The sequence below is a fragment of the Misgurnus anguillicaudatus genome, chromosome 21, assembly GCF_027580225.2.
Source record: "Misgurnus anguillicaudatus chromosome 21, ASM2758022v2, whole genome shotgun sequence".
NCBI classification, from domain to species: Eukaryota; Metazoa; Chordata; class Actinopteri; order Cypriniformes; family Cobitidae; genus Misgurnus; species Misgurnus anguillicaudatus.
In genome coordinates, this window is record NC_073357.2 from 2,610,472 (window position 1) to 2,629,688 (window position 19,217).

At 38.0% G+C, this 19,217-nt stretch overlaps 1 protein-coding gene across 20 annotated transcripts in view; it reads right to left on the bottom strand.

Annotated features, from left to right (window-relative positions):
* Window positions 1-555: 555 nt before the first annotated feature.
* The window catches only part of LOC129416326 (adhesion G protein-coupled receptor L3), a 223,872-nt gene continuing 205,210 nt past the window's right edge, over window positions 556-19,217 (bottom strand). For 7 of the 20 annotated variants that reach the window (XM_073858898.1, XM_073858897.1, XM_073858890.1 and 4 more), the window contains 4 exons: window positions 10,658-10,826; window positions 10,446-10,571; window positions 7,471-7,567; window positions 556-2,718 (listed from right to left, as the gene is read on the bottom strand). In XM_073858898.1, the coding sequence (XP_073714999.1) occupies window positions 1,901-2,718; window positions 7,471-7,567; window positions 10,446-10,571; window positions 10,658-10,826 (1,210 nt within the window). In that variant the 3' untranslated portion in view covers window positions 556-1,900. Of the gene's footprint in view, window positions 2,719-3,372; window positions 3,425-4,282; window positions 4,412-7,470; window positions 7,568-10,277; window positions 10,329-10,445; window positions 10,572-10,657; window positions 10,827-19,217 lie in introns of all 20 variants that reach the window. The other 13 variants (XM_073858883.1, XM_073858884.1, XM_073858885.1 and 10 more) reach the window with 5 other exon arrangements.

Sequence of the window (19,217 nt, forward strand, 5' to 3'; positions counted from 1 at the left end):
TACGTACAGTTCAAGCCCTTGTAATTATATATTAAATGGACAGTTCACCGAAATGGTTAATGATTGTAACCAAGCACCATTCAATTCTATAGGAGGAAAAATAATACTATGTAAGTGAATGGTGTCCCAGATCTGCATGGTTGCAAACATTTATTAAAATATTGTTCTCTCTGTTCAATAAAATAAAGATATTTATACAGGTTTGAAACAATGTATGGGTGATGACAGAATTTTAAATTCATGTAAAGCTATACTTTCACTGTACCTTAAATTCTGAATTAATTTCTAACCTGTTCCTTCAAATCAAATTAACCACACAGTTTGGACTTTCATAGTAGGGAAAAATACTATGGAAGTCAATGGGTGCTGTCAACTGTGTGGTTACATTATTTATCAAAATATCTTCAACAGAATTTTTAGATGAACTATCCCTTTAAGAAACTAAATTAAAATATGAAAGACACAGTACACATAAGAATGGAAATATCCAAATTGTTTATACATTGAGAGAAAACACACACACAGTGACCGCCCATCACCACATCATCATCATCATTATTTTTCAGTCATTTATTTGTTGGCAAACAAGTTTCACTGTTACAACAAATATTAGTGAGAGGTCATTTAACCACAGAAAATAAATAAAAATAAAACCCATAATCGTATTTGTAATGAAAAAAAAAACTATTATATCTGCCGCATAGATTTCACCTCCAGACATTTCTCCTAATAGATTGTACTTAGTGTCATTGTCTTCAGTTGAAATAAATAATCATTCATGTATTCTCCTTCAGAAAAGAAGATAATGCAAAATCAAGGCCTAAATTTTCTCTCAATCCAAATGTCAAGTGTCTTGTTTACACCCCTGACAACTTCTTAACCCCTATGAATGATAAAGATCTCTGATATTGTGTTTCTCAAACCTCTATCTCTACATACATTTTTTTGTAATATTGGGCTTTCTTTATTTATCTACAAACTTGAATCGATCGAGCGATTATCCAAACAGAACAAGGAAAAATATCCACCAAAACTGGATACCATTAGCAAAGTATTTGTTTATTGTCTATTAATTGTCACTGTGATTGCCTGACAGTGTTTTTATTGTGATAAGACATGAACGTAGGAGATATAATTAAAGAAAGAGACCTGTTGAAATCGGTCATGGACGATGAGACATCTGAAATCACCATGGTTACAGAAGCAGAGGGTGTGGAGACTGAATGAGCACTGTTTCTGTAACGTCTCTATATGTACACATAGAAATATTCTCTGGTATTAGTGTCGGCCCTCTTTTAATATTTGTTATTAATACAGAAAAAAAGAGAAAGTCTGCTCTAGAGCACACGTGGTAAAGTTGTCCTTTTGATATCGTCCGGTTTTGCTTCACTTGAGGAATACTGTAGCAAAATGTGTCGCCTTTCACCTTACCAGAAGAAAAATATTTAAAAAGCAAATATGGATACAGAAGGTATTAAAATAGTTTTCGAGTCACATTGCTTTCAACTTGATTGGTGTTGAACTTGAACATCTCTGGCAGTTATTTGTATTCCTTTTGGGTTGCTGCGAGTCTTGGATTCACGTAATCCCGCAAGGCTCCGTTTTGGGTCCGTTCACCCTTTAAGCAGAATTGCACAGACGAGACGAACATCAGCAAAGGTTCCTCGGCAAACAAAAGTACCCATAATCCTCTGCCGAACACAATACAAAATTTCCTCCCGAGGTTTTTCAGCGCAGTCCATTTCTCTGCGGAAACATAGAAACAAAAAGTGGAAACAACCGCGACGACTGAAAGGTACACGAACGCAGGAGAGCGCGTGAAGGTTGTGATGTGATCAGAGAGGGGCGGTGGACATGGCCAGAAGGAAATACTGAGCAGGACGATGCACAAGCGCGACCTCTATAAGCTGGTGACCAGGTGTGCAGGCTCCTCAGACGAAAGGTCATCTTTTGGAGGGACGATGAAGCCGTCGCTGCTGCCGCGGCCCAGCTGGTAGTAGGAATGCAGCTGGTGCAGGTGGTTCCGCGAGCCAAGGTTGGGCATGCTCTTATAGTACACGTCATCCGGCTCTCCACTCCTGGGGAGGGTGTGGACGTCCCCGCTGCGGGGCAGCGAGCGCACGCTGTCTGGCTCAGGCAGCACGGGCATGCTGGTGTACAGCGAGTCTCTCTGGGGTGACGGAGTTTCATCCGTTTGTTCTTCGGTCAGCAAAGGGAAAAAACTCTCGCTGTTTTCTTGTGGGAGGCGGCGTCTGGATGACGAGGTGGAGCCGAACGTGTTGGGGAGGGGCTGAGTGTGACCGTCAAGGGGAAGCAGAGGTGCGCTGGACTCCTCCCTAACCAGCTCGAGCCCCAGACCGTCCTCGGGCGGGAAAGTTGTGGAGTCCGCCAGGCCCAATGCAAGATTGACAGGCAGCATGGGTGTGTCTTTCAGTCCGCCCCCGTTGACTTCGTTAACCAACTTGTTCATAAGGTTGCGTCCGTGCTCGGCCGTGCGGTCGTGATTGTTCAGGTAGGTGGGCAGGTAGTTGGACGTGAGCTCTTTGAGGATGCGTTTCTCCAGCGTGGTCTCTTTGTGTACGTTGTACGTGCGGTCGATGATCTGCACGCAGTCGCTCAAGTAATCGGCGCCGGCCAGGCTGTAGCTGTTGCCGTGGTTACCATTCAGCGGTAGAGTATCCATGGCACTTGTATCCCGGGCATTGTTCAGAAGTCCCTCTGTAAGACGGGAGTCAGAGAGCAGTAATTAAAACGAGGCGACACATCTGTTAGAGTCACATGCTCACACTATTCATCCCTGAGGCAGATATTAATTGGGCTTGCACGTTAACGTTATCGAGGGTGTTGATTGGATTCGTCAGGGGTTCGGGGCTGATAAGAGCTCATTCACATATTCACGGGAGCGTGCCAGCCAAGCCCACATTGATGGACTTACCCGTCAGCCGGATACTCGTATCACGCTCGGCAAAGACACAACGCACGTACACAAACGCACACAACAGCCATGCAGACGCTCAAGAGTGTAAAACCACAGTCATGCTGGCCTTTATATAACACAGATATATCATTATTAGGTACAGAGAGAGCTTCTGCACTATCTATAGGTTTTAACCTCGCAGAATTACTGCTGCAGGAATCAAGTTCATTATCAATTAAATGAAAACTTCTTTTCTAGTTCCTGTCATGCACCTTTTATCCACATCATAATTGAATTATCCTCTAAACTTCCGTTTTAACCAAAAGTGCACTGCTATAGAGAAGATCTGGTTTGTATTAGAATTCGATGGCTTGTAAGAGTGCTCTCTGATTCCTAGATTGATTTCAACATCATTGTAATTTAAAGGACAGAGTAATAACTTCAAGAGAAATTACATTTGGTAAGCAATGTTTAGTCTGACTCCCATACTCGTCTCTCTGTAGGGCTCTTAAAGGACAGCATGGAAAAAAGAGAGAAAGAGAAAGAGAGACAGAGAGAGAGTACATGTAAGCATTCACAGTGACTGCTGGAAAAAAAACATGCACCAGATTTAATGAAGCGCAGGTAAGCGGTTTCACCTCTCACATACAGACACACCCCCGAGTCCCTCGGCACGTGCATGTAAAGCGCATGAAATCGTACTTTAAGGACCCTGTTAATGCCTGGGGGGCTTGGGTCCGCATTAGCGACGTATCCACAGTCAGAACCGTACGTAGCTATCGATCGCGCTAAAGAGGAACATTAAAAGTGGCTGGGGATCTATTTGTAATTTGGGAGCTTTTATTGATATTAGATTTGAAGGTCGCTACAATGTTACCGGCCCGGATGAAGATGTTGTTATCCTGTGCCCCCCCTCCTGGCTGACTTTATACAGAAACCCGTCCGTGTCTCTGTGTGCTTTAGTGAAGGTGAAGAAAACTGACAGCAAAAGAAGCAAGTGTAGCAGGAGACGTGTTGTTAATAATAAAGAGAAGAAGTCATCTTGAAGGGTCATGAGAAACATGCAGAATTGCGTTTTTTTCTGTCGCGACACGAAGACAGACCGCCACACTCTCATAGACACAAATTACAGCTGCATGACTTGAAAGAAGCGGGCGATGCTGTCTTGCGACTCTAATGCAGATTTTCTATCAAGTCGCAAGATGCTTTCAGCTAACCTCACTAAGTCGTGATGCGTGTGTGTGCGTGTGTGTGTGTTCGAACCAGACAACAGATAAAAATGAGCTTGAAACCACATATCTGACGCCGTCCCTCCCAACATCACACACACAGAGTTAGTTGAAGCAACAGAAGATTGCGGCACACCTTGAGTGTTGTACATGCTGAGGGTGGGGTTGTTATAGACGCCCGATTCGCCCAGTAAGGTGTTATAGGGGTTGTTAGAGGTGTGCGAGCGCAGCAGAGAGTTTGGGATGAGGTGATTGGCCATGGCACCTGATGCAGCCACACAGATGGAGAGAAAAACACACAGAGAAGATCAAACGAATGCAGTGTTAGCATACAGTCGTGTTATCATCTCGGCCGCAGACACAGAAAAGCAAAAACATTCAAGATGCCATCTCAGCAGAGGCTCAATCTCTCTTACACAGTACATTAATTATAGTATTGTATTATAGTATAAATCATTTTATAGTTAGGGTTTGATTTCTTACATGAAGGTCGTGTATGTGTGTGTGTGTGTGTGTGTGTGTGTGTGTGAGAGAGAGAGAGAGAGAGAGAGAGAGAGAGAGAGAGAGAGAGAGAGACCTTAAAAAGGCCAAAGGTTCACTGAGGTCCACATTAATGTCTTGTACTGCAGAAGTAGTTACAACCTCTGACCTGCACTGTGTCTGTACAAACAGTGTCATAACCTTTACAAGTATCACATCAATTTGTAACTGAAGATGGTTCTTTTGGTGTGTGTGTGTGTGTGTGTCAGGGCCAGATTATCCATAGATGGATTGGGCAGTTTTGTCATGTTCTGTTATGTTTTGTGTGTTGCACTTTTATTTTGATACCCTGTTTTGTTCTGACTTTTATTTTGGTATCATGCTATGTCACACTTCACTTCCCACTTCCTGTTTGTTTAGTATAAAGCCACTTCATTTGGATCATATCACTGCTGATTATTACCTAGTATGTCCAGCCTGTTCACCTTGCCTGTTTGTTAACCTGTTTACCTGTTATCCTGTAGTTTGTTCTTTGTCTGCCAGTTTTTGACCTGTGCCTGATTTTTGGATATTGTTTGTTTTGCTGCCTGCCCTGACCTATTGCCTGTTTTTGGATTACGTTTTGAATTGCCCCTTATTGGATGTGTTTGCTAGCCCTTTTGGAATTTAATTAATAAACCTCTTTTGCACATGGATTCTACTCTCCTTTGCTTTCCTCAAGCACCCCACGTTACAGTGGGTTGTTCTTGTTCACGGTTTCTAGGTTGATGGAAGCACTGAGGACTCAATTATAGCACATGAAAACATGAAAATAGTCAGATTTTCACGCTATGACCCCTTTAAACACATCTCACTTACTGTGCGTTCACACCAGACGTGGTAGAGGCGGCAAAAACGTGCTATTCGCGCGTAGTTGGACGCCTAAACATTTTGAGTTTACTGACGTCATTCGCGCGTGAAAGTTGCACGTAAAATTCTAGTCATTCAAGACATTCACGAGGAAATTCGCGTCATGGGAGGGGCTTATGCGACTCCGCTCGCTTCCTGTAATCATGTCACTACTAGAGCAAGCTTCTGATTGGTTAACACGGCGCGATTTTCCACCAAAGTTCAGATTTTTTAAACTTGCGCATTTCCCGCAAACAACACTCAATTCGCAACATTCGCGAACTAGACGTGAATGAGGTGGATTCGCGTCTACCGCGCTGCGCTAAACGCCTCATTTGCGCAGCGAGACCTCCAGACACACGTAAACATGTCTTTACATTGACTTAACATTGGGCTTATTTCACGATAACTACAGGCTGCCTCTACATTATCCCGCTTATTACACGGGTCGGCTACTTGCTACATAAGAAAAAAAACTGGACATGAATATGAATTTGAAACATTTTATTGGCATATTTGTCTTAAATTAATATTTTTATCCTTCCGCGAAACTTTGCACAGATGCATAAAATGATCGTAATACCTTATTCCTCTGCTTCATACTTGTCTGTCTCCATTTTGTTCTGTTTTAGCCAGTCTTTGAGAAGTTTTAATGCCCATTCTGTATTTTTTGTGTGTTGGCTTCGTAGCTGTCATGCTCTATTTTGTCAAGTTCAGTCTCAGTAAGCTCTCTGTGTCTTGTCGTTTTTCGTTCTTCTATTCACTGTTTAAATGTTTTGTTTTTTCCGTACATGTTAAAATAAATGTCAAAATTTCCATTCTTAATTGTGGTTGTCCAGTGTTTGTTACAAGATGACGCCAAACAGTAATCTTTGTTGGCGCGGAGGGATTTTAAACATACAAGTAGTACCGGCTATGCGTTATTACTTTGGAGCGGTTATTATTTGAAAAGAACGAACCTGCAAATGTCTCAACTGACCAATCAGAATCAAGCATTCCAGAGAGCCGTGTAATAACTATAGTTATTGTATACTAACTGTAACTGCTGACCTAAGATCAGCATAGGGAATCTAAATGGCTAATTTAAAATACACCTATATTTTGCTGATATGTTGTACCTTTTGTTGTAAATTGAGGCATTGCAGGCTAATTTAAGGTGTCCCTCTAAATTTTCTGCTCTGCTTTTTTTGTTCAATTCAATTTTATTTATATAGTGCTTTTCACAATTGGTAATTGTTTCAAAGCAGCTTTACATTAATAGAAGCAGGGGAAAACACAGAAAAATCGACAGACGACATAAGTAGCAAAATACAGCGGTTATGAATAAACTTTACAGGCGAGCGTATTAATAATGTAACATATAGAAGACTCTAGTGAGTAAAAAAGTTATTCTGGAAACCTGCAATGACTAGACCTTTAAAATGTGAAGGGGGGGCACTCCAAATGTGGTCATCCTAGGGCACTACATTGTGTTAATCCAGGCCTGGTGTGTGTATAATACTCTGAAGTAAGTTCAATCTTCAACATCAACCCATGCATTTAAATGCATTTAAATTGATTTCCTTTTTAAATGCAAACAACTATATTGAATTTGGAAAATATAATGAAAGCAATACAGATATGTGATCTGTTTTATATGGATAGCTAGGCACATGTGTGTGTGTGTGTGTGTGTGTGATGTTTTCTCACACTCTTTGGACCTCAGTTTGCCCATCTCTCTCTCTCTCTCTCTCTCTCTCTCTCTCTCTCATATGTCTGGGTAAAGTGCTGTGTGTGTGCTGAGAGTCTAATTATTGCCAACGTGACACTTCCTCTATCTGAAGAGGGTCAATCCATCACCATTACAAAACATTACTGTCAACAGAATACTGTGTGTGCGTTTGAGTTTGTGTGAGTATGTGTGTGCGTTTGTGAGTGTGTGCGTTTGTGTGGGTGTGTGAGTATGTGTGTGTCTACCTCTGTTGAGTGTAGCTGAGCTGTTTATGTCTCCGGTCATGAATGAAGATTCTGTCTGTTTCCTCACCGTGTCGTTCCACATTCGACGGATTCGGCTCTGTGAAGAACATCACATACAGTAAAGTGAATCTAACATCTAAGTGCTGCCGAAATCATTCACTCCTTCACTATTCCCTATATAGCGAAAGACGTTTTAGTCCATCATATGCGGAAAATGTAAACAAAAATGTGACCAATTTCGTACACTGACGTAAATATCATGCGTCAGAGAGTATCTTTAAGAAGATTCATCGTAAACCCTTACGCTGGCTGTGCTGTGACACATTACAGTTTCGTTTCTTACAGTTTGTCACATTTGTCATGTGTACTTATTAGATAATATACACTTCAAAACTTTCTTACCTAGTATTTTTATCTTGTTTTCAGTAAAAATTATCTAAGAAATGTTAAATTAAGATATATTTTCTTGATGAGCAAAATGACCTAGGAAAATTACAGAGCCCTAAGGTGACATTGGAGTAAAAAAAAACATTAAAAGTTTAGTTTCATGTGCTCTCGTGAAACTTTTGCGTGCTCACGTGAAACCTTCATGTGCAGAATTTTTTTTTAAAGTTTAATTTCACGTGCGCACGTGAAACTTTCTCGTGCGCATGTGAAACTTTTGCTTTAACGTGCGCGCGTGATAGTTTCAGGTGCACACGCGAAACTAAGCGCAATAGTTTCATGTGCACACGCAAAACTAAACTTTATTTAATTTTTGCCCCATGTCCCTTTAGGGGCTCTGTAGAAAATAAGTCTAGTTTTTAGACAAAAAATATAACATTTAAGGGAATTTGTGCTTAAAACAAGCAATAAATAAATAAATAAATAATAAACTGCATACAAAATTTTTTCTTAAATTAAGTGTTTAGAAAAAAAGTAAACTTATTTCAAGAAAAAAATTCCAATTTAAGCACTGATTTACTTAAAAGTTAATATTTTTGGTCTATAAACTAGACTAGTCATTTTGTTCATCAAGAAAATACATCTTCATTTAATAATTTTTAGATCTTTTTACTGAAAACAAGACAAAAATACTAAGTAAGAAAGTCATTTTTTGCAATGTAATACTTTAATATAATACTATAAATGCTTGTCATGTTTATTTACCACTACATTTATCTATTATATTTATTTAAAAAGAAAGTTTCTATCAATCACATTTATCTGTTAGCTCTTTCCCCGCCATTAATGAGTTATCTCGTCAATCAAGAGAAAACGCTTCCCTGTCAGTTTTTACGGCAATCCATGTTTCCACTATTATCCACCAGGTGGCGAAAATTACCCAACTTATAAAACACTGAAACATCCACTGATCTAAAAACAGTAAAAACTCTGTGTATGTGTTGATCATCACTTTGAATCTGATCTCTAACAAAAGACCTTTACAAAATCCAATTATCTCAGCTTTTGGCTCAAAATTTGGTATTTTTGAAGAAACCTACCCATATCTGAGAGGTGATTAAAGAAAACAGATGAAGATAGGATGAAAGGTTTTGTTTGTTTGTTTGAAAGAAGAATGTCTGTTTTTTCATTTGATATATTGTTGTTCATATTTTATAGAAAAACATTTTCTGGAAGGCATTAAACTTTTGTGAAAAAAAAATGCTGGCACTGGCAACTTTAAAAAAAAACACGCTGGTGGGGAAAGAGTTAAAAAGTAGAAAATTATTGTCACGTGCCAACATAGTGCACTATATAGGAGATATGGGGCGCCTTTGGACACAGCAAAGACTTGACATCAACAGAAACATTGCACAGTGTTCATAGTTCACCCAAAAATGACAAATCTGCCTTCATTGATTTTATCATTTCTGAAGCTCAAGATCTCCATTCACTGCACTGAAAACAGTGAGCGATACTTTCTTCAAAACTTCCACTGGTACTCCATGAAAGATTGAAAGTCATACGGGTTTGAAGCGACATAAGGATTTGTTTTGGGGTGAATTAACCCCTTCAGGTCATCAATAATGAAAGCTGGTACATCCCAGACAGCAGACGACTCTGGGCCGGAACCACTGTCTGGGATGCAGCCGGGCGCCGCTGTCCTGTGCCGTTCATAAATAAAGAAGTATAAAGGTTCAGCATTATAATACACAAGAAGAAGAATCTTAAGAGTCGAGCCATTCAAAGCTTATTACTCATCCTGCTGACATTTACACGAACACACGCGCGTGTCACAGGTCATCACAGCGCACTCGGCTACGTGTTTGCAGACATCTCGGCACATGACCCACAAAAGGTTAAAGGTCAAACCTTGTCTCCATGGAGATTATGTATCCAGACATACTGTTACCATGGAAATGAGATATTAAAGCGCAGATATGCAAAGGCACAGATTTGTATGAGACAAGGACGGCGGACAATAAGGTTTGTTTGAAAGTCCTTTGAATGTAGGAATATTTTACTTTAAATGTTAAATGAATGCATTCTTGTGTAGGTCTTGTAATAGCGAAAAAAGTAAATGCTGACTTTTCTTTCAATACTTAATGCGCAAAAAAAATATATATCAATAGTATTCGCATCTGAATTCATGCCATAATGAAGCAAGTTAACTCTAAATGTTCAAGCATCCAACTATGGGTGAATAGCGCGAATAATTCGCTTCATTCGCGTCTGGTGTGAACGCACGGTAAAAGCAATATGACGGTAAACAAGACAACATGTACTTTTTTGGGTGAACAATTCAATTCATAAGACAAATAATCACAAACTACAGAACAGTAGAGGAGATTAAGGTGATAAAGATAAAATGGAGTGATAGTTACTTGTTCATACTGTAACTGTGAGGAGTTTGTCATACAAGGCGGGTGGTGAACCTTGTGATGAAAGAGAAAACACACACAGAGACTAATGAAACTACATTTACAACAACGGTCACAACTGTTTGACACAAAACTTTCCCAGCAGAATGGACGCGTGTGCACATGCGTTACCTGCGAAGCTGAGGAATATCGTCCGGGCCCACGGGATGCTGAACTTTTCCCCGAACCCATAGATGAATCCAAACTCTTTCCACTGTAGCAGTGAGTACGCAGGCACTTTCCATACTCCTTCCGCACCTGAATGCACACAAGACAACCGTTAAACTTGCATCATGTCCTCGTTGTCATATTATATCGTGTGTGTTTGTGAGCTTTTCTCGAACCTTCTTCTGCAGGACGCAGTGAAATATGAAGATGAACATGCCCTGCAGCGAGTTAAAGATGGTGAAGAGATACGCCATAATGACCGTGCTCTCGTTCACATACATCAGTCCAAACGCCCAGGTCAGACCCAGCAAACACAGCAGAGCTATGGCTCCGATTACCCACGATCTGAAACACACACGCACACACATTATTATAATGCGCTATAAAATTGATAGTCCTCTGCTGGATGCTGATTAGTCAATAGGCGTGATTTATTCTCAATACAGCACAGTTGACCTTTTCACCGAGTTATTATTGGTTATTACTGCACACCATCTAGATCTCGTTATTATAGACTGTTTACACGTCAATGGCTAGATTTTGTAATGGCACGTAATACAGCACATTCTCTCATACCATACTGCTTAAAACTGCATTTTATTTAACCAGGAAGATCCCATTGAGATATAAATGTAAGACATTAAATTTGTTGAATTTGTGTTTCCAGAAGAGCTTTCCATATAAATTAAAAAGGATCCAGTTGGAATGAGCTCAATGTTTGGTTTTTGTTTTTATATATTCAGTGTCAAATAGGCTTAATTCATCCAAAACTAAAGGCCGATGTATGATCCACTTTGTACGTGTACGCAAAGGTACAGTGCGTAACAAAATTTTCGTCATCAGAAGAGTGCATGTGTACTGAAAATTTAGTATGTGGCCCAGTATCGATAGCCAAATGGTTCAGATTTTGCACACTTTTTACCGCCGTATCGATATTAAAACGCCGTTTACATAACGCCGCAAAGCGTTAAATAAGCGCCGTCAGGCGATAAGTTAACATCAGACGCCGCCACGCGTTGAAATAACGCCACACGCCGACCGACGTTAAGTAAACGGCACACGCCACTTAAGATCCAGGTTTATTTGCTCATTTACATGGACACGCCTCTCTATGGCAAGTCGGGGCATCCAGTTTGCAAGATTTTTAGAATCGAGTTTTAACTAATCGATTAAATAAATGACTTATTGACATGCTGCCACCTACTGCCGGTTTCAGTTTCATTTTAAAGTATAAATTGAGTCATTTAAATTGTTTAATATTTCTATATTCAAAACTTCATATTTTAAACATTAATCTCATAACATCGTTATTATGCATTATACCACGGGTCTGTTGAATGCTGCATTCTGATTGGCTGAGAAATGTTCTATGGGTGTTGATTATTTTTCTGTAAACCGCACACCTAATTTTTCAAATGTCTTAAAAATAGGTACCAGAGCAATGTTTGTGGTAACCGTGGTGTGGGAGGAATGATTGGCTCCGGTCCTTTGAATTATTTGAAAATAATGTACACCTGCAGTGTAACGGCAGTGCCGCGTTACCACCTTGGTGTGCATTATTTTCTTATAATTCAATGGCCTGTCGTCAATTATTCCTTACTTAATGCCACCTCTAAGTCTATTCAAAAAGTCTGTAAATATTCCTTAATGAAACAAGATAGTTCAGTGCCTTGGAAATATGTTGATGCTGATTGCATTTGACCGGTAACTTATTATTCTTCATTGTATTTTTTTATAAAAGTTTATAAATCTAAATGTTTTGGCTTTAAAATAAGACATACATTTAATAAAGTTTGAAAAAGAGGATTACAAAGGGTCTTGTAAGAGCTGTCCTTACATCTTTGCACTCTTGCAAACTGGATGCTCCGACTTGCCGTAGAGTCCTCATTGCCATAAGAGGCGTGTCCATGTAGATAAGCAAATAAATATGCATATTAAGTGGCGTGTGCCACTAACTTAACGTAATCAGTGTTTGTTATTTTGACGCGTGGTGGCGTCTGGTGTTAACTTGTCGCCTGGCGGCGCTTATTTAACGCCTTGCGACATTATATAAACGGCGGTTTAATATTGATAAAGCGGTAAAAACCATGCGAATTCTAAACCATTTTGCTTTCGAATGCCCAGGAGATGCATTACATTTAGTCGCAATGTGCATGCGTTGAATGTCTGTGTACACGTATGAGTCAAATAAACTATACTTTGCTAAACTATACTACGTTCGTACATTGATGTGCGCGTAAAAACAAACTATACTCCGGGCTCATTAACTCAACCTCATGTCATTTTAAACCCATATGACTTTCTTTTTTGTGTTTCCATAACACTGATTTTATTTGCATTTTGAAGTATCAAATAACGAGTTATGGAAATGCCAAATTTCAATTAAAAATCCTTTAATTTGCAAAAAAGTTTTTACCCTTGCTTGAGGTGGGTTTTGACTTTATGCAAAAAAGAGTAAATGCAAATAATGGAAGATGGAAACTGGAATTTGCAGTAGGGATGCACAATATATCGGCCGACATATCGTTATCGGCCGATAACTGCTTATTTTTTTATATTATCGGTTATCGGTCTGATAGCAAAATTAGGCCGATAAATGAAAGCCGATAAATGATGGATTATTTTGGTTTGTTGAACCACTTCACTTGCTCATTGCTGGTCATGTGGAGTTTTGATTGGTGCTTTCTGTGACATAGCACGAAGATGACACGTGTTGCGGGCTTAAGAAGAGTATGCTAGTCTAGCGCAAAGACAAGATGTCCGCGGTCTTCGAGTTTTTCATTGTGAAAATAATATTAATATTTATTGGACTATAGATATCGGTTATCGGCCTTCAAATTTAAAGAGTTATCGGTTATCGTTATCGGCCAAAATTTCCAAAGCGGTGCATCCCTAATTTGCAGAATAAATTCTGACGTAGCGAACATTAAACCCATGTGACTGATCATCTAGTAATGCCCTTGCTGCTTGTGCCTGCATCAAAAATGCTGGATTCCTCCTTCTGTGCACAGCATTAAGTTTGACAAGCTACACTGCTAGTAAATTTATAACTTGCCCAATCATAACTAAATGCAGTCCTGTCTCCATTTTCGTGCCTTGTTTTATTTACTGTTGGTTTCCAATAACACTGTTAATCAATCGAACAACATGCTGGAAACGCAACTAATTATTTTTTGCAATTTTGAAAAGATTCGCTTCAAGTTTGGATGGAAACCCTACAATTGTCACTCAATTCGAAATAATCCGATTTCGGCCCTTTTTGATTGTCAGGTTATAATCTGTCCAGCCTGATCTCATGATAATTTGTTCGTATTTGATGAGTTGGCTAATTCGTATGAATTTGTATGAAGTGAATATTGAAAATGAATGTTGTCGTACTAGCCATATGGAAAATTACACCCCAAAAAACTTTCTTACTTAGTATTTTTGTCTTGTTTTTAGTACAAATATCAAATAATTCTTAAATTAAGATGTATTTTCTTGATGAGCAAAATTACCTAAGAAAATAAGTCTAGTTTTTAGACAAAATATCTCAAATTTAAGTGATTTGGTGCATAAAACAAGCAAAAAAATCTGCCAATGGGGTAAGCAAAAAAATCATGAACATTTTTCTTAAACACTAAATTCAAGAAAAATTCAAGAAAAATTAGCTTACCCCAATGGCAGATTTTTTTGGCTTGTTTTATGCATTAAATCACTTAAATTTGATATTGTTGGATCAATAAACTAGACTTGTTTTCTTGGGTCGTTTTGCTCATCAAGGTGAAGCATCTTAATTTGGGAATTTTTGGATATTTTTGCTGAAAACAGGACAAAAATGCTAAGAAAATGTTTTCTTGAAAATAATTTTTTGCAGTGTACCGATTATAGAGATATAATACATGATGAGAGCATTCTGTCAACATCATTATCTCATATTTAACAGAGGTGGCGTTTAGTGGCTTTTGCATCCGAGCTCCTCATATCTTATCTCAGAAAAAAAGAGCACGAGTGACCACACAATGTTTTGTTTTATGGTGACCTGTTTCTTTAAGCGTCCTCTTTCTCGTAGTATTATGTTGTCTATGTGTGACAGCAGTTAGCACGCATCTCCTCTGAATATTTCAGAGTCAACCAAACCAAACATGCACATCTGTACGTGTGTGTTGTGTTCACCCGGGGGCGACAGATTCACCCTGCTGATCACAACGACTCAATTTAACATGACAGAAATATGCAATTACTGTAAGTATGGATTCAATCCAACATACCGCTCACATGACTATACTATTGTAAACACACAGGAATTTTACATTTGGCTTCTGAAAGAATCTTTAAAAAAAAAAATGTACAAAACATCACAAATATTTCAGCTCATTAAAGATGCATTTCTCATTCCAATAAAGAAATTTCGCAAAATCCTCCATGCTGTTACGGCACAGGAGGTTGCTAAGGTGTTTCAAGCACAATTTGTAGCACAATGCTTTTAAAGTTTCTAAGGTCTTCGAGAGCTGTCAATCAGTTACACTTTTATTCAATTAAATGTTATGATATGCAAGTTATTCATTCTAATTAATTATAGGAATGCTTTCTACTATTTCATCTTTGCTGAGTTTAAAAACCCCACAAAATAATACACAGCAGCATGACCAGACCAAACTGAGAGGCAGCAAACACCTGGGGTCTCATTTATAAAACTGTGCATAGGGTCCTTACTAAAAGTCTACATATGCACAAAAGCCAAATATGGCATACGCCAAAAATATGAAGACTTATAAAACAAAGCAATGTTCCCTTTATAAATCACAGATCACCTGTAAGTGTGCGTACATGAATCATCCTCAGATCCCTGCAAGCCCATTCTCCCATTACGTTTGTTTTTGTATAGATCACAACCTTTGCGTGGGAACTGGCTTACGCACATTTCCAGACCCATTTTGTGTGTACGCACGCTTTATAAATGAGACCCCAGGAGGTTTACTTCAAGTTCATAAAGGAAATCAAAGTTTTACTCCTAGAAAGAGTCTAATATTAAGAGGATGATGTCTTCACATGCAATGAGACTATTTGAAGAGACACAAGGTTAGCCCTAAGAGACAACTCGGGATAAAGAAGGACGACTTTATGGGTTCTGAGAAGGTGATGAACAGAAAACTAAAAAATGGATGGAGAGATTCTGGATCTTCTTACTTAATCTCTGGATCATAATCCTCATAACTGAAGAATCCAACAGAAAAACAGAAAAGCAAAATAATATTAGAATAAATAAACAGACAATAAGTGATGAAGTGATATACTGTATATAGAGCCATTTCACGACCTAAAATGTTTCAAGTCTGTAAAAAATAACTCGAATAGGAGGATTATGAAACTATCATTTTCTTTTATTACTATCAGATTGGCCTCTGTTGGCAAAAAAATTACTTTCTTACGTCTTAGTATTTTTGTCTTGCTTCTTAAATCAAGATGTATTTTCTTGTTGAACAAAATGACCCAAGAAAACAAGTCTAGTTTTTAGACAAAAAAACATAAAATTTAGGTGAATTTGTGCTGAAAACAAGCAAAAAATAAATACATAAATTGCCAATGCAAGAAAAAAAAATCTTGAACTTTTGTTCTTAAACATAATTTCAAAAAACATTTCTTGCCCCATTGGTAGATTTGTTTAGCCTCTTTTAAGAAATAATTTTACAAATTCACTTACATTTTATGTTTTTTGTCTAAAAACTAGACTTATTTTCTTAGGTCATTTTGCTCATCAAGAAAATACATCTTGATTTAAAAAAAATAAAACAAAAATACTAAGAAAATATTTTTTGCAGTGTGCCTAATAAAAATAACTCAGGTTTACTATAGTGAAACTCTAGTAACCGTGTATTTTTAAGCAGATTGGTTAGTATTTTTATTACAAGAGTGTCACTACAAATATCATGGTAAAACTGTGATTTACTGTAGATGTAAGAGAAGATTTTGATAATGTATACATTTTTCATTTTCTGCAAAAAATGACAAAATATTTGTATTTTAGTACAAATATCCAAAAATTCTTAAATTAAGATTTTTTTTTTGATGAGTAAAAGTTTTTAGTCAAAGAATATAAAATGTAACTGAATTTGTGCTTAAAACAAGCAAAAAAATTCTGTGGTTAGCACAATTTTCTTTAAATTGTCTTGAATAAAGTGTTTAAGAAAAAGGTTACATATTTTTTTCTTACCCCATTGGAATATTTAGCTTATTTTAAGCACAAATTCACTTAAATTGTATGTTGTTCTTGTTGTTTTTTTCTCTAAAAACTAGATATATTTTTATTTTGCTCATTAAGAAAATGCATTGTGATTTTAATAATTGTATATATTTGTACTGTAAACAAGACAAAAAATTTTACAGTGTAAATATTTTAATCCCTAAATTGGCTTAAATATACAGCCATGATTTAAAAAAAAATCTCAACACTTCTAAATCCATAACTGTTTCAAAAAGTTGATTCAGTTAGAGCAGTTGTTCTCAAACTTTTTCAGCATGCGGCCCCCCTTGTGCACCGTGCATTTCTTCACGGACCCCCAAAGAAAATGTATAACAAAAAAAGTTCTAAAACTTAACATTTTAATTAAACAAAACATTAAACAATACAAAGTAGCGCTATTGGTAAGTAGCCTTATTTTAGGTTTAATTACACAGAATTCATGATAAATGAATGTATTTTATAAAAAAATCATAAAACTGGGGCCCCCCGTGCACCATCGCGCGGCCCCCCCGTTTGAGAAACACTGAGTTAGAGGAGCCTTGATTCCAATCAAACAGTTTTGAAGTAGCATACAATGTGTTTGATAAAAGATGCAGAATTAAATCATATTTTTAATGAGAGAGAGAAAGAGAGAGAGAGAGAGAGAGAGAAAGGGAGAGAGAGAGAGAGAGAGAGAGAGAGAGAGACAGTGGGGTTATTATGCACAGGTGCACAGGTAATGACCACACACACACAGCAGGTGTACAGCAAAATAAATGATTGATGGAAATAAAGGGGAGACTATTAAACTTCATTTTCAAACGTCCATCTTAATGACAGGAGCTTTTAATCCAGTCGACTGACCCATAAACGCTTGGGGATGTGTTCAGTAGCAGTATAGGAAGTGAGAAAATCATAACCAGATGAAAGAGAAGAACGTGCAGTCATTTTATCCAACATAAAGGTATACATTAATTGAATTGAATTATAATGTAATATTAATACAGTGCAGTTGAACTACAGAGATGCAAGAGCTCATCAGCCCATGTGCTTTATTTTGATATGCAGATGCTCAGATAACTCATTCACACCTCTCTCTCTATTTATCACACACAGGTGCATTTGAAGTGTAATTGAATGGGATAGTGGCGATTTATAGCGTTACAGAGACGTCCTGCTGGGAGATTCACAAATACCCGACGGCAACTGAAGTGTTTATCTCCCAAAGGTACCGTCTCTGCTCATCAGCTGGATTAAAAAATTCAAGTGAATTATGATAAACACTTTAAAAGCAGTTCCAGGCGTCGTTTTTAAGTGAATTAGCAGCAGTTTGTCATATCATCTCGTTTAGTCTCCACGAGTCAATCTGCATCTCAGTGGCAGCTGTAATTGAGTTAGTTGGAGACTGAAAGTCCCGACTGAGATGTGAATGATGTCCTCAAAGCACAGATTTACTTCTGAGACACGTCTCGTCTCGTCTCGTTAGAAAGAGTTTGTTTATGATTTTCATTCACAACCTAAAATGTAGACAAATTATGTGACGTTCTGCCCCTTTACGATAAAAAGGAAATTTGTATTTACTCAAAGATATTTCATATTAAAAAGATGCGTCACTGGTATTGATATGAATGGGGGAGATCGCAACGGTCAGAATGACCGCTCTAGTCCCGCCTCCCAGTAAAAAGAGCCAATCGGCAGCCATTGAAGAATGGAGAGGGACTTTGAATTGACAGGTCAACACCTGGAGGCGTTGCAAATATGCCAACGCAGTGATCCAAGGACTTGGATTTGTTCTCGTGCACAGGGGGGCTCTTTATTGGTCAGGACATTCAAGAGGGTTTAAAGTCATTGTAAAGCTTTGTGGTTATAAAATATCCCAAGCAACAAGTGTCTGTGAAACCTCCAAAAGAAAATACATAATTGTGAAAGATAACACAGGAGATACATGATGGTGAAACCACATAGAGAAAAAGGGGCTGGTGTATGGACGTATGAGCAGAAACGGACTGATCTTACCAGTGCCACTCCACAATGACACAACCGTCATACAACTGATAGCTGGACAAACACAACAGCAGAAATATCACAAAGAGAAACAGAAAATGTTGAAAATTAATGCAAATAAACATAAAAAACTGAAATTCACTTCACAGCTGTTACACGATCACTTTAAAACTGAAATAATAAGTTGGATGAGAAAGAATGAAGATAAGGTAATGAGATTATTATAATGTTTTCGTGTGTGTTTTTATAATGTTGTATTTTGTATTGTCTATGTTATGTTTGAGAAACTGCCTGAACTTGAAACCTAATTTACCTGTGGCTATAAAATAAAGGAAGATAAAGGAAAAAAAACACTAAAGGCACTTGACTTTACAATCAGTTGTAGAGGACCAGGTCATTCATTTATTTATCATCAGAAACAAAACCACATACAGACTTTTTCTTTCTTAAACTAACATAAACACACTAATGGTCTTTTCAGGTCCAAAGAAATGTACCCGACCCGAAATTAACCAAATCACAATTCATCC